Below are 24,588 nucleotides of genomic sequence, written 5' to 3'. Positions count from 1 at the left end.
AAATTATTGTTATTATTGACAAGGACTATCCACCTGTAACCATTTGTTAATGACAAAAAACATAATTGCCGCTATGCTTTTTCATCAAAAAATTGTGGCGTTTCATTAAAAAAGAGAACTGTTTTAATATCAAAAATTTTCGTAATTTGAAGCAAAGGTTCCAATATGCTACCAATTAGACATGCATCAAAATAATGCTTAAAAACGAAGTTGAAATTCGATCTGCAGCTGTTAATATCCTCTAGAAAATTTCGAAAAAAAATATTTTTCTCGTACTCTTCAAGGGAGCCTCTATCGCCCCTTAAAAGGAATGACGCCAATTTTGAATCACCCTGTAGAATATTAATTTAGGCAAAATTCCGTTTAATTACTAGTAGTACTTAAATAAATTCTCAAGGTGCTCATGCATTTTATGTCTGTCGCAGTTTCGAGTTCTTTTTACTTTTCCCATAAAGTGCAATAGAAATAAAGCAGTTTCAGTGCGGATCGTCCATAAACTTGCAGAACACACCTCAAACTTTTGAAAATATTGTTCAAACGACCCGGTTTTATCATTGAAAATGAGATTGCCCAGTGCCGTGTACTGTTAAATCTTTTTCAAGCACTAAAAATCGTTAATTCGACACACAAAATCGTGGCTAAGATCCACTACAATAAAGTTTTTGCAAAATGTTGGGACTTCTTTTAAACCTCCTGATTGATTCCGGTTACGCCCCAGACGTGTTCTGCTTTTTTGGGCGCCCTTTCATGGTCCCCGTTGCACGTCAATAGTTAGATCTCAATTGAAAACTAAAAAATATGAGCAATGAACCTAACCCGACCTAAATTCAACGCATCTTAAAATGTAAGCTTACAATACTTGCGGAAAAGTATACTATGCCATTTACATGCCAACTTACCGTAAATATGGATATTTTATTGAAGTTTGTAAATGTTTTCTAGTATGCTTTTATGGACGATTCACATTTTTTTTCACTAAAAAAACTTTATTTTAAGTGTACTTTAAGGGAAAATTAAAAAGAACGCTTAACTCCGACAGACATAAAATACACGAATTCAGGGAAAAAGGGGCAAAATAAAATCGTGAATTATTTAGAAAACTCTTTAACTTGTTGTAAACAATTAGTGCAAGTACAATAGTTGTAATTTCCATATATGTAGATTTTAGCAAGACTACAAGAGATTGCTTGGAATACGTTTAGTAATTTACGTTGATTTTTACCAATCATGAGTTTGTGTAAATTTTAAATCTGATGATGGCGCTGTTGTCTCGCCGAAACGTAATTAAATAAACAATGTTCAAAATTTTTACGTCGCACTTTGACTGAGACCCAGGAAAGATAAGAATATATCAGAAGAAGTATATCAAATATCATAATTTGTAGAATATGCAAACTTTAGACAATATCAATAAACACCACCGACTTTTGAGACGGTATATGAATAGTTTCGTAATGCGAACATCAACAACTGAAAAAGCATAAGATTGGCAATGAAATAACGGAAAATTTTTGCTACTAGCTCGAGCTTCGGATACATCGGCAACGCAGAAGTGAAAAAGCTATTCACTTTATAACACCTGGTTATACGTCTCCGTCTCGAAACACGGTAGCAACAAGCCTGTTGCCACCCTTAAGCGTCTTTCCTTCCCATTCCTGGCGAATTGCCCTAAGGGAGCAGTGCCCTCTGCTAATAACAACCATAACAAATACTTTCCCTCTCTTCCAGGACAGTGTTGCTTCTTTACGGAGATATTGATACGTCGGGAAGTACTTATACTTCAAAATAGTTTGTGAATTAATTTCTGTCCGTTCATCAAAATACCAGTGTACCGATTTTGTGCACCTAATTTCAGCAAAAAATTTTGTGACCGACAATGTAGCTAATATCGGCTTCATGAGGAAAATTTTGCAAAAACGAAAGGAGTCAAAAGTCTTAAATTATGGCTGTTCTTCTAAGTCAAACAGGATATACAGTCGACTCCCTATCTGTAAATTCCCTTGTAGGAAGGATGGAAGCCTTTGAGGCCTTACAACCATCAAATCCTGGGGCTCCAGGAAGCTACCCCCGAATCATCTCAGCCTGCAATTGACACGTATTACAGACCAAATGCTCTGTGGTTTCCTAATTCACCCCACATCACTGTATAGCCCAAATGTTAAACCCATAAAATCAAAAATGCCGATTAACATCCGAAGCAATGCATCAGGCTTTTGAGTCAATATGAAATACAGTGGTGGTTAGCACAAAAAATGAGCCGGGAATCGTATAACAGCTCCCAATAACAAAACAGTTTCTGGGCAAAACTGCTTTTTTAGCTGTGAAACGAATTTTCAGCCGTTTGGGCTTCGTACACTCGACTATTTGGAATAGGAGACAAACTGATATTTTTGTTGAATTTACATAGCAAAAACCAAATGCATAAGAGGTAACATAACGTTAATATAAACGCAATAAACCATTGCTTCCAATTATTGATGTTTGAAAATCATTTTTATTACGTTATGATGGGTTGAATAAAAATCGGGAAAATAATAGTAACAATTACACAGTAATTTTAATAAGTAAAATCAAATCGAGTCAATTAAGTAACTTATTTTATCATGATTTAAATCAGTTGGCAAACAACAAGGCTACCCTCGATTCAACTCCGTAATGTTTTTCCAATAAATGCTCAACTTCCTGTCCAGTAACTAACCGGTAATATCCTAACCGGATCTTAAACTCGTTTAGAACATTTCTAATGTCTTCGGAGGAAATTAGTCTAAGTACACTCCTGTCGTATTCTTCTTTCAGTACGTTTGGTCTTAAAAACTTTCAGCCAAAAATCAAACAATCGCGAAAATGAACTGCCTTAAGTAAGTGGAAAACGCACTTTAATAGAATCTTAGGAGTTCTTCCACTATAATTTTAGTTGCGAAGGTAGTAGTACGACCCTTGGTAAACACGATTTGAGAAGAATTTTACAAGAAAAAGCTAAAAATCCCACAATCCGGCTCATAATATCACTCGAAAAAGAAAGTCCACATCTTTAAGTAAGGAAAAACTCGCTTTTATAGGAAATGTCTAGAAGTTTTAAATTCTTTTTCAGTTACTAAGGCGAGTCAATGCCGATCGGAAGCACGAGGTTTTCAAAAATTCCTCAGAGAAAAATCAAAAATTTCAAAATTTTTAAAGTGAAAATCAGCGAGGAAAAATCCACTTTTCCACAAAGAAATTTCTGGAAGTTTTCAAGAGTTGTTCAGTTACGAAGAGATCAGCACTAGATTAATATCATGTGACCATCTTTTTCTTTTGACTTTTTCCGCTCTTTTAATTACGGGTGTCTCCAATAACAGCATGAGCGTTAGAAAATCTATGGAAAATACGACCTTTAAATTCTCAAGCCAAGYGTTGACYCACRACTGAGAGCACAAAAAAATTGCGTTCTAGGTATAAGCACACTCGCTCGGAATCGCTCGCATCGTTTGGCCATTTTCAGCATCGCATCGCCCAGCTYGGTCGCCGGTGTGCAAGTACTCTGAATCATTAACAGTGGATTAAATCTGTTGAATCAACGACTTGTGTTTCGCCATAACTCTAATTAATCTTGAAGAAATTTAATCAATAGTGAATTTAACCATTTCAAGACGCCGGCTAGTCACGATGATCGATTAACGAGAAAATTCGACGTAAAAGAACTAAACATTGGCATTCAAACTGAAACCCGGACACGGGACGGATCTGTGTTATGATATTACCTTGTCATCGTCTGAAGAGGATAATTATGTGCAGTGCAGGCTGTGGTAAAAAGCCCAAACGTTTAAACCGCGGGTTAAGTACTTTAAAACCTTCTTATTTACTGCAAGTACCTACCTCTAATAATATATGAACTAGTGATTCATCTATCGTGTGTCTTGTTCTATTAGTTTTATAATATGAAGCATGAGAGAAAGTTCATGTATTCAATAACAGAAAAATGTTGACAGTCAATTTATTAAATAAACCCTAACCTAATAAGCGAGTTAGATCCAATCAGACGCACGGGTTTCATAGAAATACGATATTGCCCAAAGTTAATTGAGAGTTATTGGGAATTATAAATACTGTCATGCAGTAATAAGGTTACTCCTTATTTTAATACTACATTAGCTTTATTTCTTTAACGAAATTATAGTTATTGCAATGTTTAGTTCACTGTTTTCAGTATTAAAAGTGTATTATTTACCTTTTTGTTGGATTTTGGATGCTGTTTGAGCATTTCCACGTTATTGTTACCGCGCAAGTGAAAATAAAATTGAATACTTAATGTTAGACAATATATTTATAAACAGGGATTGTTATGAGAACGAAGATTTTTCTTTAGAACAAGTGACCGATGAAGACTAGCTAGAGAAAACTTAGCTTTCAGTTTCTCATCTACCTAAGTCATCTCTTATTTTCTTCCCTAAATTGGAAGTTTGTTGTTCTTTCAACAATGACCGCTTGGTGTTGTCTTTCAATTAGTAACAAAACATGTTGCTTCAACGTTCTTATTAAAACGTGTTTTCCACTTCTAATCGCAATATATTTTTAGATTATTTCCCATCCTTGGGACTTTGAAAATAATGGAAACAAATTCCGTTAATAAGGTGACATCATCCTCGGAAATGGACCTTAACCGTGTATTCTTATATTCGCTCATTTTGAAAAAAGTCCTCCGACAAAAAAAACGTGTATTTGAAACCGAGTTATATAATGAAATAACATATAAGCGGACGTTAGAAATGTGAACTGCCAGTATAAAGTAGAAATAAATCGTACAGTATCGCTGCACAAATAGCACAGAACAGTATCTTTATTAAGGAATACCAAATTTTTAGACTCAATGGCGTAGGCGTATGTGTCAAAATACCACTTATTTTATTAGTGCATGTCCTTATTGACCGTTCAATAACTCTCTATCGACGATAAAAGCTCGTTCACACGGTGACATTAATGCCGTGACATCTAATATCTGCCACAACAGTGTCCTTGTCTGAACAATTGAAGGTCACAGTGTCGCGATGTTAGTATCACATACCAGTTAAAAATGGTTTGACATACGACATCGATTGGCTGCTGTCACGACATTAATAGAGATTTATTAGACGGTCAATAAGAACATGCAGTAATAAAGTTAGTGCATGTCCAGTATTTTAACACATACGATTGTGCAATTGAGTCTAAATATAAGGATCCTTTGATAAGGATACTGTTCTGCGCGCTAATTGTACAGCCATGTTGTACAGCTTTATTTCTACCTTAAACTACCAGTTGACATTTCTAACGTCCGCTTGCAGGTTATTTCATTGTATACACAACCTAGTTTGTATTTCTACATGTTTTTCCATTGTAACAGTTAAGCGGAAATGCTCAAACAGCGTCCAATGTCCAATAAAAGGTAAAAAATGCAAAGATAACAACGTAAAGTAGAGTGAGGTTAGACCTTTTAATATTGAAAGCAGTAAACTAAACATCCCAATAACTATCATTTCGTTAAAGAAATAAAGCTAATGCAGTATTAAAATAGGAATTAACTTATTACTGCATGACAGTATTTATAATTTTCAATAACTCTCTAATGTTACCGTGTGGGCAAGCTTTAAGTTAATCGGAGTTGTGTATATTTTCCTGGCTGTATTTCAACTTAATTCAAGAGAAATTCCTGGGTTCCAGTCAATTTTATTGTTTACCATTTAAAATATTACAAAAACGTTTCGGTGTTTTTCTCCACCATCCTCAGTTTGTTTTAAATGGTAAACAATAAAATTGATTGGAACCCAGGAATTTCTTTTGAATTAAGTTAATCGGAGTGACATATTTCTAGAGGAGAGCAATACAATTTAATCATTACTTAAACGGTTGATTAAATATTTGCTGTGATTAATTAATCACAGATTAAATGACAGTGAAATATTACTAGAGCGTCAAAAATGAACTTTAAGTTTTAATGCAAACGAAATTTGTTCATGTACCTGCCAGAAATTACTTATTTACTTTTGTTTTCTTCTTCTCATGGCTCTGTATGTTTTATTTTTCATTTGCAACAATCTTATTAAGGCAGCTTTTCGCTGCATTCCGGTGCGTTTTACTCATAATATTTTAATTCTGTAAAACCATCAATTTCTAAAATATTAATATCATCAACGAAGAATTGTTCTTTTATTGTCGGCATAACCTGTTTAATCATAATGTGTTTATCCACATACACACTTACATACATTTCTGTGTTGAACAAGTGTCCGAATATTAATTTACATTGATGCGAATCAACAAAAACCATTTGATAAATTGGATTTTCTAAAGCAGCGTTTTAAGTTTAGAAAAATAGGGCAAAAATACGAACTTAAAAAAATTACATTAAACCATGATTAAATATTTTCTAGTTCAAATTTTCCACATGTAAATCAAATTTGTACCGCACTGTATCCAAGTCATCAATAGCATATTGATGTTTTTATTGTGCGGGCGGTTACTGAATCACAGTCAATTTTAAATATCATTGCGCAACTTCTAAATCGGTTGAAACTATGCTTTCAGTATGTACGAACAGTTGTATCAAACTCTTTAGACGTAATTACATTTTTATAATTTTATTTCCAGAAACAAACATCACTAACAGAAAATGTAAGAGCCGAAAACTAAGAATTAAAAAAGGTAAAGATGTCTATGTTGTGCTAACAAAAAGATACTAAAACCAACATCGGTTTGTGTTAAATTACTAACATTCGGCAATATTAAATCGAACGGGGGAATTCCGTGTTACTAATACTTGTTTTAAGCATGAGTTTGTATATAAACACATTAACTATTTATTTGACAATAATGTTTTTCAAAGAGAGTCTATTTCTACTTCTTCTTCGTAGATATTCTAAGTGTGCACATGAAAGATTTAATTTGGAATTGTTTATATGTGTAGATCAGTTACTTGCTATGTAACATTGCTTTGCAACTCTTACAGGCACGATTTTGAGTAGGCTAAAATTTGTGTTTCCGCATTACTGAAAAAAGAAAAAGTAATTCTTTAGGCCAACCTGTAGAGCATTTTTGCTTTGCATGAAAACTAGTAGCGAACCGATTATGCGATGATATAAGAGATAATGAGCAGATGAATTTAGGGATGATACGATACTGAGAAAGTATCGATACTTACTCAAATGAGTAGTAGCCAACCATCTTGCAATAACACTCATATCAGTATTCTGAAGGTATCGAAACCATCACCGACTCACAATTAACTGACTCAACGTGTAATCGTCATAATAGTAATTTTCGATACACGGGCGAAAAGTGTCGTTTTTTGAACGACGACGGCGTTTCGAGGAGTTCGAAAATCGGATTTCCGCCCTCGTATCGAACAATATTTTTTATTCGAATAAAGAACATAGCACGAATAAAAAGTTATAATAATAAAAATAGCCAAAAATAAAAGCCGTCAACTTCATATTTTAAATTTGATGTCAATGCAATTTTTGAAATTGTCATGTTTTGACGTTTGTAATTTTTCAAAAGCGTACTTTACAAAAAAAATATTACAGATTATTTTACAGGCAGGCGGTGCTACCCGACTACAATTAATACTCTAATCAGCTGATAAAAAAATCATTGTTTCAAAAACAACACCTGTAAGTATAACACTGAGGGAGATAACTATTTTTTCCATTGTCAGTCACCAAGTCTTTTGAATTACATTGCAGATTTAAATATCTTTAACCACAGTCCTCTACCTACAAAATAATAATTCGGCTGGAAGGCTCAAATCAAATAAATTAAATTGTTTTAATTTATAATGGTTATAATGGTCGCATTTATTGGCCCCGTGTTTTTTGTCTTTGTATACTCATGGACGTTGAGAAGAAAAATGAATGACAGAGTGGGTATCTAATGCATCTGGAAATGCGCTCTGATGAATGCCATCAGTGGTATTTCATTGCAAAGCCGTTGAGAACAAATTGCTTAATGTAGCAAGGGAACTTTCACAAATAATTAACTATTTTATTCATTACAGAACCAATTGTAATTGTCCTATCAGATATTTCTTAATGGGAAACATTTATACTTTCAGTAGAAATTATTTGATTTCGTTAATTACATTTGTATTGTTAATATTATGAAGCACATTAGACAGTTGGTAACTTTAGTTCTCACCTTTATTTCAATGCAGTTTTTCACATCAATTAATTTAATCTTGCATGTGCTTTCACCCATTATTTTAAAGAATTGTTTATAAGTAAGCTGTTTGTTTTATTTCCCTGAAGACGTCAGACATTTGTTAAATATTTCATCTTGCATTATACACACAAATAAAAGCATGTGAGTTAGTGCTCCACATTGTAAATATGATTGCCGCGCCGGAAATAGTGAAAAACATTTTCAGAGAAACGTGGGGCAACAAATGATACACGTTCCAGCTCATTTACATTCTTGTTTCATTTAATTGCCTGTCGTTAAAAAGCAAATCTGGACTAAACAGAGTCGTGACCCCAATGCTAGTTAGAGCAGATAAGTTATTTTGTTCTCACAAAATCTGATCTTACTTTTTAAATACTAGTCACCCATTCACAGTAACAAAGTCGATCAAATCGACGTTGGTATCTCCTGATAACGTACACGTTGCAATCGAAAACGAATCAAACTTCTTAACCTGTTCGCACTCTCAAAAATACATTCATCATCATTTTCTGATTTCACTTGATCGATACCAAATTCACCAATTACTTGGAGTTTTTTTATTTCACTTTACCGAATCGATTTAACATGGAGTTGATTCGTATTTCTCTCAATACTAATTGATGTCAATTTCAACCAATTCCAAAGTCATGTGACACTTTTATTCAATTTTGAAAATTTCCCTGCCATAAGGGCCTGTACAAACTCTTCGGTTTTACCTCTGTAGCTCACATTAGAATTTTTTTAAACCAATTAAAGTCGATTTGTCATGTAACTTTTCCATATCTATCCACCTGTCGAGGAATAGTTCGGAAAAAATTAAAAAATGTTTGGCGAAAAGTTTGATGGGTAAAAAAACCCTTGCGATTTTTTCGAAATAAAATATTACATTTTATTTTTCGCGCGAAAATGCGCGTTTCCTATCGAAAAAGTTAATCTTTATAAAATTGCGGCCTCGTCGGGCACTATCCAAAGGTATTTTTTTATATATTTATTGAAGAGGAATATTGATTTCGTGTCACCTTTGATAAATTTTCTCACTCAGAAGACTCAAACGAAAAAATTCTCGATACTTCACCAAAGGTGGCATGAAGACAATGTTCACCTCTTTAGTAAAGCAGACTTTTGTCTGTAGAATAGTATTAAAACGGGCCTTCTGGATAGTCGCACTTTTGAGTAACGTATTTTTGAAAAAAGTGCGGAAAGCCTAACTGCGTTTTCAAACCTCAAACTTTAAAGAATCCAAAAGTTTAGGAAAATTTGTTAGGGCTGGTGAAAGCAAGGCTTTTAATAAACACGGTTTGAGGACAATTTAAAAATAAATGGGTTCCAAACGTGCTAGACCTGAAACTTTCAAGCTTCAAACTTGAAAAACTACCGAAAATGTACACTTTCGAATTGTCAGACTATGAAGGCTTTCACGGCCGGTTAAATTACATTTAGGAATGTTTTCCGGGCTTTGAAGCCGTGGTCTATCGGAATTTCTCCCTGACGTTTCGTCCACAACTGCGGTGAACATTTCCGACTAAGACCGTCTCAGATCGTCAGTCTTAGTCGGAAAGCACGGGAGATCACTTCGCCCACTGCCTCATCGCCTTTGAAAATGTCCGCCGCAGTTGTGGACGAAACGTCAGGAAGAAATTCCGATAGACCAAGGCTTCAAAGCCCGGAAAACATTCCTAAATGTTACTTACGAATTGATTGTCGATGATGAGTATAATTTGCGCTGTGAAGCGGTACTAAAAGCGGTCTTCTAGATCATCCAGATTTTGGGTTCCGACTGTTTGAAAATTCCCTTGCTAGAGTGCTGTAATCCAAACTGCATTTCACGCTTTAAACTTAAAAAACCAGCCCAAAATAGAGCAGACCGTCCTCTACTGAATAGCTCAAAACATGGCTGTCCAGCTCACCCGAGGTTTTAGGGACGAATTTTTGAAAGATAGTTTCCAAAAGTCTTGAAACTGAATTTTTATCTCAAGAATTGAGGAAACCTGCGAATCAATCGCCACTCCCAAGCTTAATAGAGGAGGACGTCCTGTCGTGAAAGGTCTTAAAGGGAGTCTTCAAAAGTCTGCTCCAACGATGCTAGAGCTTCAAACTTAAAAGACTCGCCAAAAATTGAAGAAAAGTTAAGAAAACTGGAAACTTGCAGAATAAATGAGCAAATGCCTCCTCTATCTGTACTATATACATGGTGATTCAAAATTGGCGTCATTACTTTTAAGGATATATAGGGGCCCACTTAGAGAGTACGAGAAAAATATTGGAATTTTTTTATTTTTTATTTCTAAGAGATAACCTTTAACAGGTGGTTTTGAATGACAGTTGTGACCCATTTAGTTATATCACTCATTTGCCCCAAAAAGATGGCAGCACTCGGTAGGATGTTTTGTCGCAGCGCTGACCGCAAGGTGACACCGTTATCCTAACCTCAACGCATCTGATTGTCGCTTTTATTTTCTTTGCTTCATGTTTATCCAGGGTTACCGGAGTTTTTAATAACTACGAAGGAACAGGTATTTACGAAATGTTAATTAGGCAGATTACCTTGAAAGGCATGGTTGTCATCTTTCTGATATAGTTTTTTGCAAATATCTCACTTTTTTATTAATTTTAATTAAGTTAAAAAACATTTAATTTTTTTTACTATTTTTTCTGTACTCCCAAGACACCCCCAGACAACACCTCCAGAGGAATGACGCCAATTTTGAAACACCCTGTATTTGTCGAAAATATGGTTTTCAAAAAACTGCAATTATCTCGATAATCAAAAAAGGTGAACGGAATCTAATCAGTCCATTTGGTCTTTTTTTAACAAAGCGTATAGATGTATAGATTTGTTCCGCGTAAACAGTTCTTTCTCAATTTCACCTTGAAATCACTTTGATTCTGACCCGACAAACGAGTCAAACTGAGCCCGGATTTGGATTTAGCAGGTCAAAATACTACCGGATATAAGTGTCTCAACCCCAGATCAAAAACAAATTTAGTTGTATGGCTGTGTTTTTGAAAAAAAAATGTTAATTTCTCCATCCAAGAACTTTGTTTGCATCTCAAAGCCATTGTTTTGTTGAGATATATCTGGAGTAAACGCCATCAGTGTTGCACGTAATTTGTATTATTTTTTAAATATTTCATTAATTGCGGTATTAGGTACTGGCGATGGTAACAACTATGTAATGTTCTCAAGTAAAATTATCTGCTCACAAAACGATTTTTCTATTAATTACCTGGAATTATACATTGAAAACTTGCAAGAAAACCCCTTGATTTTAGCATAACGAATAAAACCAGTGTCTATGCAACATTTCCCTGAAAACAATGGAGCAGGCTTGGCCATTGATAGTCGTAATTCTTTTATATTCATATGAAATATTCAAACAACAATCTATTCACTATTGTTTTGTTTTCCGGTTGATAAATGCGGACGTCCAATCATAGCTATTCTTTATGTACTTTTGGTTTTTAGTTTGCTTAGTGCGAAGCACCTAATAAAAGCAATAAACTTGTCGAACCCCAAGTGTATAATCATTGCTATTGCTAATAAGCCTAGTAGGTACTTTCAAAAATATGCACCCAATAGGCGCCAATTATGTATTAGATTCTACGCAGGTGTATTCAGAGGTACGATTGTTGAGGAATTTTAAATGCAACAGTATAAAAAATAACATTTATAAACTATTCTGCATTTCAACTGTGTGCGTTTACTTACAAAACAAAATGTCTGAAATGAACCACGCAACTATCAAAATCGACGTTTTAAAAATGGTCTTGAACATAGAAGGCACCTGAAATCTGCTGGCGTTATTAATTGCCTCTATGTATCTTATCATTTTTTAAAAGATGTCCCAAAATTAACGCAAGATGCGAATTTGCTATCATGTGTGCAGTCACTTGTTAGCAACCGTGAAAACGTTCAGGGTTAGTAAATTTGAATGGAACAGAATAGGGCGTTACTTCCAATGTAGAAACAACAGTACATTTATGTGTATGTAAGTACCTATTACAGCATTAAGAAATACATCATTCATCATCATTCTCCAGCCATTTGCGTAGCCATAGACCTCCTGAAGTTTCTCGTTCTTGTGCCGCTGCAATAAAGTTGGTGTTGATCTTTTTTAAATCATCTGTCCATCTGGTGGTTGGTCTTCCGGTTCGTTTGCCTGACCATGGCCTTCATTCCAGAAATATTCTCATCTATCGCTGATCTGTTTGTGCTACATGAGCGGCCCACCTCAATTTCGACTTTGACATATTTTCAATTATGTTTTCTTCTTTGTTCTACGAATCTCCTCATTTCTTGCCCTGTCTCTGATTGTGAGTGATATCTCCAGCATAGATCTGTCCATCCTTCTTTGTGTGACACTCAATTTTCTTGCTGAAGCCTTAGTGAGCCTTAGGGTTTCTGCCCCATAGGCGCAAACCGGTAGGATAATGTGATAAAAGAATTCCTTTTTAGATTTATAGGAATTTAGTCCTTAAATGTGTGTTTCAATTTGCCGTGTGCTGCCCATCCGAGGTTTATGTGCCTTAAAAGCTCACAAGTTGTCCGTCCCGCTTTTTAATTTTTGTCCCAAGTAGGTGTACTTTTCTACATATGCTACTTGCGCTACCTCTACGCATGTACTTCCTGCTGGTGCTAGGTTTGTCATTGCCTTAGTTTTGGTATTTTAATAGGCATGTTTATGTTCAGACCGGCCGCTTTCATTTGGTTCTGGAGTTGCTGCAGAATATCTCGTTCTTCACTTAGATCATCCGTAATCAACACTATATCTTCCGCGAATCGGATATTATTTAATTGTGCTCCATCTATTGTAATATCTTTGTACCAATAATGACGCTTAAATATCACTTGTCTGGATGTCGATGCAGACGATGCATTAATTCACTTCAGTATCGTATGGTATTCCAACCACTTGAAATTTTTTTGAACGCTACGAGGGTCGTTTGAAAAGTCAGTGACTTATTTTCAATTTCCCGCGCGGTACCTTTAAATTCAACACTAGGGGGTAGTGTTGAATTTAAATGTCAGTTGATAAATCTTTTGGGGACTTTGCACCATCAATTTCAATGCTTAAAAAGTGGTTTACTGAGTTTCGTTGTGGTCGTACCAGCACAAATCACGCAGAAGGTCGTCCAAAAGAGGTTGTTACTCCAGAAATGATCAATAAAATCCATGGAACGATTCTGGACGATCGGAGGAGAAAATTGCGTGAGGTGGACGATGCTRTAGGCATCTCAGCTGAGACGGTACATCACATTTTATATGAATATTTGGATATGAAAAAGCTATCCGCACCATGGGTGCCGCGATTGCTAACACTCGACTATAAGCGCTCCCGTGTGACCATTTCAAATGAATGTTTAGCGATGTTGCATCAGGAATGTTGCATCCATGAATTTGACTACGGTGTGCTACCCCACCCAGCATATTCTCCATATTTCGCCCCCTGCGATTAGTTCCTGTTTCGAAACCTGAAGAAATGGCTGAGCGGTAAGAGATTTGGGTCCAATGAAGAGGTTTTTATTTTGAGAACCTCGAGAAATTATATTATTTGGAAGGGATAAAAAAATTGGAAAGACGCCGGACTAAATGTATCGAGCTAAAAAGAGATTATGTTGAGAAATAAAACGTTTAACACTCGACTATTCATCCGCTTTTTATTTTGACCAGCAACATACAAACAACCGCCTAACTGACGGAAAGTCGACATGTCTACTCATGGACATCAACAAGCCTTTTGATAGTATCTGGCATATGGGCTTACTGTACAAACTATACAAACTCCACACACCGCCATATCTACTACACACCATAAAGAACTTATTAGAAAACAGACGTAAAAAAACCATAAGTACGAATCGACAACACACTCTCCTTTGCTTTTTCCCCTGAACAAGGCCTCCCTCAAGGATCCCCGCTCTCACCTTTTCTCTACAGTGTATACTGCCATGAGATATACAATTACAACTTACCAGACAAAAATCAAATCGACAGAACGGCATACATATTACAATACGCTGACGACACTTCACTTATTGTACAGGACAAAACTACTGAAAAAGCAACTGAAAGACTACAAACACTAACAAGCAACACAATGACATGGTTTTATAAATGGAGACTAACACCAAACGCGACAAAAAAACAACTTCTGCTTACGAACCACAGACTCAACGCTGACTCCCCTACAACAACTGCAGACGGCCAAACAACACAACCGAAAAACGACGTAAGGTACCTTGGGATTACAATCGACCACAAACTCAAATTCACTAAACACACAGGAAACATCAGAACAGAAATGATAAGAACAAAACACTTTCGATCACTAACATACAAGGACAAAGGAATTAGTCCAAATACCGCGACAAAAATATACAAAGCGATCTGCAGACCCCTCTTGAACTACGGACATATACTCATGGCCAACGGAACAGAAAGGGCAAAACGATACGTACAAACAACAGAACAAATTGCACTGACTAATAACACGAAAACACACCCCCAAAACCCACCGCACAACCCTTGCAACCAACTACTATATGAACGCACAAACATGACAAAAATTTTGGAAAGACTAATACACTTACAGACATAATGGGCAAACAACCCCCACAACTGGACCATACTAAATCCCCTTTGCCCAACAAGACAGACCAAACACTCCCGTTTTCGTACCCCAACAGATACTTGACTAGATCACCTACAAACGCTACTGAACTAACGACTAAGGTCTGTTTGTTTTGTAGGCCAACATTTTTTTTATCGCTGATTAGTTTATACGAGTGTTGGAAATAGGCATTAATTTTAGAATAAGCTAGGCTAAGACACATAAGTACTATACAAGGGCAGAAAGACCGATTGAGTCCATAGCCATTTTCTGTAGGAAGTAAAGATTATTATATATATATATAACGTTTTTTGGCCGAAAAAAATATCTTTCATTCAAAAAGTCACTGACTTATCAAGCGACCCTCGTATAAGCTGAGTTTAAAACCAGGATTCTTGAATTACTACAGACCGCTCGTTGGACACACAAATCACGTTTTACTCACGTCACATTCCTTTCATGGGCGCATCCTCGAGCAGGTTCTTTCGATAGGATTATACTGGGTTTACCTTCGACGTAATTTGGTTTTTTTCATATTGTTGTGGCGTCCATGAAGCTTTGCCCACGTTAATTTATTCGAATTCGACATTAGTCGCACCGTGTGTTGCAATATGAAAATTAATTACTAGAATAATTTTTCGTGTGTTTATGGAGTTTAGCAGTTTGTCGACGGATAAAAGTTGGGGACTATGAAGGTCGTTTAAAGACTCGCTATTCTGTTCTATAATTCTGAATCATTGCTTAGTTCCAGCGCCAAAAGTTAATAATGATGATTTCTTTTCAACCATTGGTTCTTATTGGCAAATATATGTTAGTATCCGATTTTGTTATCGACACATTACGTTCAAATATGACTAGTAACATCTTCCTTGAAAGATGAATGCACCATTCTACACTAGAATTGATTATACGGATAAACTCCGTCTCACCAAGACTCCAGATCCACACCGGAATTTCATTGAAAATTGTAACTCCTTGATAGTCAGCGCTTTTTCTAGATCTCTCCCGTCTGTGGTAGCTGGGAACCAAATTTAATCCGTTTCTACTTAAATACGTCTTATCAGGGTTCTAAAGCTGTTTCTACCACAATCCTTGTATTTGGGATATGCAATGACTCTCACACAACTTGTTGTCTTGTTGCTTCGATACTGTAGTTAAAAAGTTTATTTATTGCGAGTACAGTTGATTTTGATTTCTGAAACCAAGTTGGCTTTATGTAAATAAATTATTCGTTTCAAAGTAGGCTTCTCATATTATGAAGAATCTCGTCATTTTAAGATTTTCAAAAATATTGGTAGGAAACATCTTGGGCGATAGTCTCTGAACTCTCGATGCTGTCTTTGTTTTTATAGGCAGGTATAATTTTTACTATTTATGAAAATCTAAGAAACTAGTTCTAATTGATGCATTGAATAGAAAGATTACTTAGAGGTTTACATATAACATTATTTAAGGAAACTTGTACGAGCACAAATCAATTTTTAATTCCAAATTTTATACTGTTGCGGGTTTAAATTATTATCCAAAGCTATTTGCAAATATATATGGTTACTAGTACACCTAATTTTCACCTTAAATTCTTGCCGAGGAATTTTATTCTCGTAGCATCGCAGACCTTCCTGGGTCTCAGCTGCATCTACGACTCGTCTCCATTTATCCATGTCCAACGCAACTCCTTCCAGTTCCGTACTACCAAGCATTTTCCATCCTCTCCGATATCCCTCCATGTGAGCCTTGGTCTTCAAAATGTTTCTTTCCTACTGGGTTTTCCTCCCTCATCCTCTTGATAAGACGTTTATTCGACGATCTCTGTACGTGTCTGGCCCATCTGAGCCTTTTGAGGGCGTTTGTTACTAAACTCGATCTTTTGTACATGTTTTTGAGCTCCTCATTCGTTCTTATTCGATATGGAGCCGTTGTCTTATCTGCTAGGCCCAAAGATTTTCCGCGATATCCTTCGTCATTGTCCATGTTTCCGAACCGTACCTCCTTAATAAGTGGCTTGATTAGTGCCGATTCTATCCGTATTCTGAAGTTCCCAGACATCAATCGGGACCTAAACTAAATATAACGCGAAAAACCTGTATTGCCTTTTCGAATTCTGGCTTTTATTTCGCTGCTGTTATCATTATACGAAGTTATAACTGCTCCTAGGTACTGAAATACGCATTCGAAGTTGTGGGTGTCCATAGTTATGTTTTGTCCTATTCTTGCTCTCCGTCTGGTATGCATATGTTTGGTCTTGTCGGTTCTGGTACATACTCTTCCGCTCTTTGGTAGACCTTCTTCGTGTTCATAGTTGCTATATTGATGTTTAGCAGGTTTTCGAAGAATTGTTTCCAAGCTTGCATTACTTCTTTATGTCAGTTATGAGCTCGTTGTTTTTATTTCTTAAGATCCTTGGTGTTTGGCATGCAACCTTTTCTTATAATTTTTACTTGTTTGAAAAAGTGTCGGCTGTTTGTTAATCCTGCCTCCCTTTATACGTTATCTATTGTTTTATTGTAAGCTTTTCTTTTTTCCCTCTTATGTTCCTTCTTGTCTCAGCCTTGAGGTCGTTAAATCTTTGGATGTTTCTATCACTTGGACACTGCAGAATTCGTATTCTGGCTTTGTTTTTGGTGTCTAGGGCCCTTTGGCATTCTCCATCATACCAGCGTTTTCTTCGCCTGTTGGTTGTGGACCTAAAACTCTTTCTGCAGCATTGGTTAAGGATGTTCTGATCTGTTTCCAATGCTCCACTACATCCGACACCTCTTGTGTGCGTTTTTTCTCTAGTTGTGTTTCTGGTTCTTTTTGGTATCATTGGCTGAATGTTTCATCCTAGTTTAGTTTGTCTGCGTTCCACCTTTTTGGCGTTGATATTTCTTGTCTTGCTATGAGTTTTTTGATCTTTGATCGTACCTTCACTCGCACCAGAAAGTGTTCCGTTCCTGCACCCTCTTTGACTCTTTACATCTATATTGTTTCTAATGTGCCTCGTGTTTGCTATTACATGATCTATTTGGTTTCGTGTTTCGCATCTCTTGTTCCGCCATTGAATATGGTGTACTTTGCCTTGGTCTGAATGTCTTCATCCGTCCACCTTATTTCATGGAGGGCGACCACATCCATCTTGTAGTCCTCCATTTGTTGTATAACTCTTTTGACTGCACCTGATCTAAACCAGCTGAGTACACCGAGAAATTTAATTGCCGGCCTTAAAGAATCGATTAATTCGGTGTCGATTCTATTCTGCAAGTCTTGTAGTTTATTAATGCTGGTAACATCAGAGAAGTTGATGTTAATTTGGATTATTGTGCTTTGCCCCGGAGGTGCCTTCAACTTCTGGCTCATTTATTGCTTGAAATTGGCTCTGGTTTATGTTCGATCAATTTTTCTTGCTGGTTTCATCACTTCAACTATTGGGGTTGGATCTCCAGCTGACTAATTTATTGTTGTGTGATGTTGAAATCGCTTTAATTTCCATTAGTTTTCGAATTAAATTAACACACTACTGAATGGTTTATTTGATCCAGTCGACAGAAGCAGTATGATTTATCAGCAGGTTTGAAAGTGTATAAATTGGCGGAATAGTTCGGTATAAAATAGAAATAAAAAAACAGCAATTTGCGGAATGCACCAGAGCACTCCACTAGCAATCTCAAGTTAATCTAATTTTAATACTTATCCATATTAAATATAAATAATGACATTGTGTCCGAATATTATTTCGGGCGTTCTTCTTGAAAATTGTGAAATACACAAAATTCGTATCTGAAAAGTATAAAATATGTAATTATAAATGAACTAAGCGACGGAGAAAAGGAATAAGGAAAAGAACTCAGCTCATATTATGTAATCGACAAATTCACCGTTAATCGTAATGTGTTTCAGTGTTGCTATTTGTTCGCCGTTCGCTTGCACACTTACAAACAGTAAACCGAGTCCCCAATGCGATTCGCATCTAATTCCGTCCTTTTAAAAAGTAAAAGTCCTTCATAATCATTATGCATTATCTACTTGTTATTTTTCAGGATTTTATAACGCGGCTAAAATAATTTGAATGTTGTGTTCGAGATTGGAATGGAATGCACAGTTACAGCTTAATTGCTTTAACGGTCATTTTAGATAAAATATTGTTGGTCTATGTCACTTATTTATATATGTATCACTATTATATACAGTGGCCCCCACCTAATTTTAGTTAATTTCGACAAGAAAATTCAAGTGTACAGGGTGATTATGGTCGATATTAGCTAAAACGCGTATTAACTAAGTGATCAGACAATGCTATATCGGTGCCAGCTATTTTCAGTAGTGCGACGTTCCCGCTTATATCGAAAAGTACTAACAACTTCAATAATTTAAATGAGACACCTTGAAGTTTAGCAAAGGCTTGACCATGAGACCTTATTCGATGAAAATGGCAAGCTATGTTGCCAAATTATCGACAAAGTCGTAATGCTTTTACTATTATCAGGTTATCAAGAACATATCTATATCTCTGTATATCTTTATAACATTCTACGACGTCTTCCGATTTTCCATCTGTCTCGGTCGTTCCAGAGATCGTCATCATGCTCTCTTCTAAGTTCCAGGTCGATATCTTCTATCCAGTTCTTTCCCGGTCTTCCGGGTCGTCTTCGCCCTCTTGACTGCCAGTTCATCACTTGCTTCGGGATTCGGTGTTCTTACATTCTTTGTATATAACCATACATATATATTTAGTTGTTCATTTTTCATGTCATCTGTTATAGTATGCGTTATTCCCATCATTTCTCTCACTGCCTCGTTTTCTATGCGTTCATTTCTCGGTATTCCTGCCGCTCCATTTCGGTTGCTTTTAGGCGTTTGTTCTTCGTTTCGTTCAATGGCCACACTTCGGATCTGAAGGTGGTTATGCTGTTTACAATCGCATTTTAAATAAGCCTTTTGTTCTCTGTGGTGAAGCTTCTATCCCAAAGTAGTGTACTTAAAGCAGCGGTCGCCTTTCTTATCCAGGTCCACAAATAAGAGATGGATTTGTTGGTTGCATGTCATCTTTTTCTCTATAACTTGCGTTAGACTGAATATAAGAAATCCAGCTTGTTATTCTGCTTCTATTTCTTTGTATTCATTTTCTAGTCAATTTTTTTAAATTTTTTCCGCGTGTAGCGTTGTTCGATTCGTTTATATCTATGAATTCCCGCCTAATTTCTGTAGTTTTTGAAAATACTGTCCCTATTGTTGTGGTTTATGTAATTGGTGATATGATTTCTCGTGTTTTTGTTGCTTCTGGGGCTTTTTATTATTTTCCATCTTTTTCAGTGCTTATGCTTTGGCATCTCTTTTCCCAAGAATAATTTTTATTTTCGCAGTATTTATTTCCTGCTCACCAGTGCTTGGATATTTTTATATTCTGATGGACCTTCTGTTTTTTTTACCTCAGGAATTTTTGATATTTCTGTTTCTTCTATCATTTCTTCAATGTCTTCATCTCACCAATACGGTTTGTTCTGATTGCTCTTTTTGTAGCTTCCTAATGCTCCGTACGCTGCTCTTAGCAGAATATTTTTAGCTAATTTTTCGTCTAATTTCTTTTAGTATAACATTTTTTGTTTTCGAGCCTTTTCGCAATGAACGGTCGCTCGTCATTTTTTTCTCTATTACTCTCTTCGGGTGTTTGTTTTTCCTTTTTGATTGCCTGCAATCCGATGTTTGATCTTAGTAAGTAATGGCCACTGCCGCTCTTGTTGAGCCCTTCTGTACTCTTACATCTTCAACTTTGTTTGCTGTTTCACTATTACAAAGCCTCAAATGGATTTTATGTTTCTTGCATTTTGAATCCACGTGTACTTGTGCATCTCCTTGTGTGGATAGAATCCATTTAATATTTTTAAATCGATTTCCAGCTGAGTAGCGACCTGAGCTTTAAGTTAAAATTCTGCGCCCCAATAGTTTGGTTTTCTCTTCCCGGTTTTCGATATTAAATTTCCTATTCCTGGCCGGAATTTGTAAACGTAAAAATCCATATATTAAGAGTGTAGGAATTGGTAATAGTAGGTTTGGCCATGGTGATAAAAGTATGAAGAAAACTTGCTTAATTAGAAATTGAAATTGCTTATTATAAGTCGGTTTTTAAGGAACAAAAATGTAGGATTGATTATAAAAAGAAAGAAAGAAGAAGGGTAATAAAAATGTCTAGTTGCTTTTGGCGGAAATGTATTAGGAAGTTACATTATTATTTTTACGTTATTATCATTATTACACTTACCTTTATTATGTTTATAGAAATATAGGGCGTTTTTTAACAAGCAACATAAGATTTTACGTGTTCACTTTTTAATCCGATATTGAGTGGTAGTAAACTTGGGGTAAGTGAATTTGGAGTATCTAATTATACCCTTAATAATGTTTAAGGACCCTTAATAAGGTCCTGTCGCCAAGCTCTTGTTTAATTTTGGTATAGGCTCAGCTTGGCAATTTTAACTTACAAATTAGATGATAATTGCTTCACTATTCCTACATTTACCTAAAGTGGTTTCCGAAATATCATATGATATTCATATATAGTTATTAAAACATTGCCTCAATACTGAAATATCGTATTACAGCGCGATTTGGATCCAAGAAATTGCGACTTTTGGCGATAAACGCTCTGTGCTTGAGCGTCCCATACAGCAATTTGTTTTAAATTATATGGGATAATTTGGAATTAGTGATGGTCTCGCCAAAGATATGAACGGTTTTTATTGGTGAACGTCTAAAAACCCATTGACTGTGAATCACCCTGTATACTTGGATTCCCTTCTCGCTAACACTTTAGTTAAAATATTTTTTTTCAATGTAATGTTCTGTGGATCTTGAAAGCGAATGGACGACTTGTGTATAGAGTGGTTCAATTTGAATCATAAATAATTAAACTGTGCATTGCACTACTAAAAAACGAATTATACGTGGTTCACACAATTACTCAGACCGCTGACTCATTGTTAATTTATCAATAACTTTTGGCGAGACGAAATGATTGAATCAACAAACTGAACACATGTTGGACGAGAATATTATCACAGAACCGTCCAGATCTGGATCATTCTCATTAGAACTATAAAGAGTATGTGCAATTGATTGTAACACGCTAAAGCCTAAAGGCTTCTTTAGTTCCGCTGAAGTTTTCGTAAGGTTTTCGTTCGCAAACCGTTACCAAAAAGTATTCTAAAAATTCTCGTAACACTCCAGATTAAACGTTTTTCGATGGATTTGTTTACGTTTTCGAAAAAAACTCCAGCATTTGTTTACGTTTTTTGATGGAAGCATGGTTCACAATAGTGATAAACGATTATTTTTCTGTAACGAACCAAAAATTGGGAATTTCGAAAGCGAAAATCTGCTGCTTTCAGCGGGGAAAAACCCACTTTAATAAGAAATTTGTGGGAGTTTTCAAGATTTGTTCAGTTACGAAGAGTGCTTAATATCATGTGACCATCTTTTTCTTTTGACTTTTTCCGCTCTTTTAATTACAGGTGTTACCCATTTTTCACTGATAAACAAATCGAAGTTTATGAATGACTCACTTTGTCTATTTATTAACGTCTTTACGTAACACCTTATACATACTATGAGATGAATCGCCTAAAATGTCTTGGCTACGATTGATAATAGGATTCAGAGAAATTAACACAAAATCGGCGAATGGTTCACTCTCAGAAACACACACGAAAAGCGGCTTGTGCCAAGCTATTCACCAATTAACACAGGAAAAAATGACACTTTTATGAACCCCCGTGTAGCAACTACGAGCTGTAACACTGTGCTGAAATTTTATCTTGACACACCCAAAGAACGATGGTCTTTTTATTCTGGATACCGACGAAAACAATCATGGAACGGGCGTTGTTCCAGCACAAATGCAAAACCATTACATTGAGACGTAAGCAAGCTGGAGCGAAATTGCTGTTTCCCAAAGAAGCTGCTGGTAATTGAAGGTCGATAGGACATGCCCACCATTTTAAGTAAAATCTGGCTTAAAGCTTATTACAAAATTGCCGGTTTTGCGAACGGAATATTCAACTGAAGCCAAACTGATACTCATCGAGTTAGGATCAAAACAAATATTTTCTTTCTATTTGTGGTGTGTGTGTATATTACGATCGGATTCTGAACGCATGAATATATCGAGCTAGAACTTGGCACATACTTAGGATTTGACCCACAGCACTTGGCCAATTACGAGCGTTTAGATCGAACTAGAGCTTTGCCCTCTCAAAAATCCTCTAAAATAGTTTTTTCTAGTCCGATTCGTAACGGAAAGGGCTGGAACCATCACAGCTGTAGTAACGATTGGTACTTTGAAACAGCGTTTTTTGAGCTTTGTTCTGTCATAAAAATATTGAGGATCGGGCTAGGGCTCAGCCGTTGTTCGATTTCCTGAATTATTTGTATCATGGAATCGATCGGAAATATCGGATAACATACAGGGTGATTCAAAATTGACGTCATGCCGCTGGAGGTGTTGTCTGGCGGTGTTTTTAGAAGTACAGAAAAATAGTAAAAAAAAATATTAATTGTTAAAAACTTAGAAATTTGCAAAAAGCTATATTAGAAAAACGGCAACAATGGCCTTCAAGGTAATCTGGCTAATTAACATTACGTAAATACCTGTTGCTTCGTAATTATTTAAAACTCCGGTAACCGTGGATAATTAGAGAAGTAGACAAGGATAAACGGTAAACTCAACAAGAATCGTTTAATGACGGAACCCATTTCGAAACTCATAACCTCGAATTGTTAATTTGTTTACAAATTACAAAAACATACATTTGAGTCTGTAACTCCAAACAAGTGCCTGTGCACTTTATTATGCACTCTTCTCGAGCAGCTTCTCGTATTTGGTTAATTAACGCCAGCTCAATTTATACGGGTGTTCAGTAATCCATTGGTTTAATGTGTCCTTGTGCTCTGTGTATCTTACATACGTGGTAGGAGAGTAGCCCTTCCTCGGTATTTATTTGGTGCCTGGAAAAGTGTCAGTTGTTGTTTGTGCAATGTTCTGAGTGCCCCTGAAAGACTCTTCTGCAATTATGTCTAATACTTGTTCCCCTGTGTCTGGAACCCCAACATCTATTATCGTCCACTGTCTCCCAGGAACCACTTTCCTCGCCCTTTGTTGGCGTGAGTTCTTACAGATTCTGCTATGTTACTGTAGCATTTCCCCTGAACTAATCGCGTATCCGCAAATTCGTGAAAGAAAATTCAAAGTAAGTCACAGTTTGACAATTTGTTGTTATTATTGACAAGGGCTATCCACAGGAACTATCTGTTAATGACAAAAAACATCATCATCATCAAACATCAAACACCATCAGGTTCAGTAGGTCTGAGAATAGGTTGTTATCTATTTTTTATACCCCTAAGTGATATGGGTGCTGCCATAAACCCCTATCTTTTAATAGCGATATTAGTAATTCAATAAATCTCAGCACGAGCGATAAATGGCGACACCGATTAGTTCCCTCCCTTGGTGTTGTGCATTGGGTGTTTTAGTGCAGGTTTCGCGGTCCCTACTGAAGCTTGGGCTGAGGGCTTGGTTTGGAAACTGCAAAACATCCACAAACTACCCCTAACCTTCGTTCAGGTTGTGGCAAACTTTCTCCACGAGAGTAAGTTTTTCATAACCTGATAACTCTGAACGAAACAAAATTCTCCATCCTATCCATAAAAGCAGGTGTCCCACAGGGCGCCCCGCTTTTCCCAACTCTTTACAACCTATACACAGCTGATGTTCCAAAAAGCCCCCATTCCAAAGTTGCTCTTTTCGCTGATGACACGAGCCTCTATTATAGTA

General features: G+C 36.2%; 1 protein-coding gene across 8 annotated transcripts in view; it reads left to right on the top strand.

Moving 5' to 3' along the window:
- LOC109545055 (phosphatase and actin regulator 4B) overlaps nt 1-24,588 on the top strand; it is a gene marked incomplete at its 5' end in the record, with an annotated part of 158,726 nt that overhangs the window by 39,858 nt on the left and 94,280 nt on the right. For 4 of the 8 annotated variants that reach the window (XM_048666982.1, XM_048666984.1, XM_048666989.1 and 1 more), the window contains 1 exon segment: nt 6,604-6,657. In XM_048666982.1, the coding sequence (XP_048522939.1) occupies nt 6,604-6,657 (54 nt within the window). 8 annotated transcript variants of the gene reach the window in all.

This window comes from Dendroctonus ponderosae, unplaced genomic scaffold (assembly GCF_020466585.1).
Source record: "Dendroctonus ponderosae isolate FM_Combo_2020 unplaced genomic scaffold, Dpon_F_20191213v2 Dpon_F_20191213_5, whole genome shotgun sequence".
Taxonomy (NCBI): Eukaryota; Metazoa; Arthropoda; class Insecta; order Coleoptera; family Curculionidae; genus Dendroctonus; species Dendroctonus ponderosae.
The sequence above is the reverse complement of the archived record's forward strand: the minus strand, read 5'-3'. Positions and strand labels throughout refer to the sequence as shown.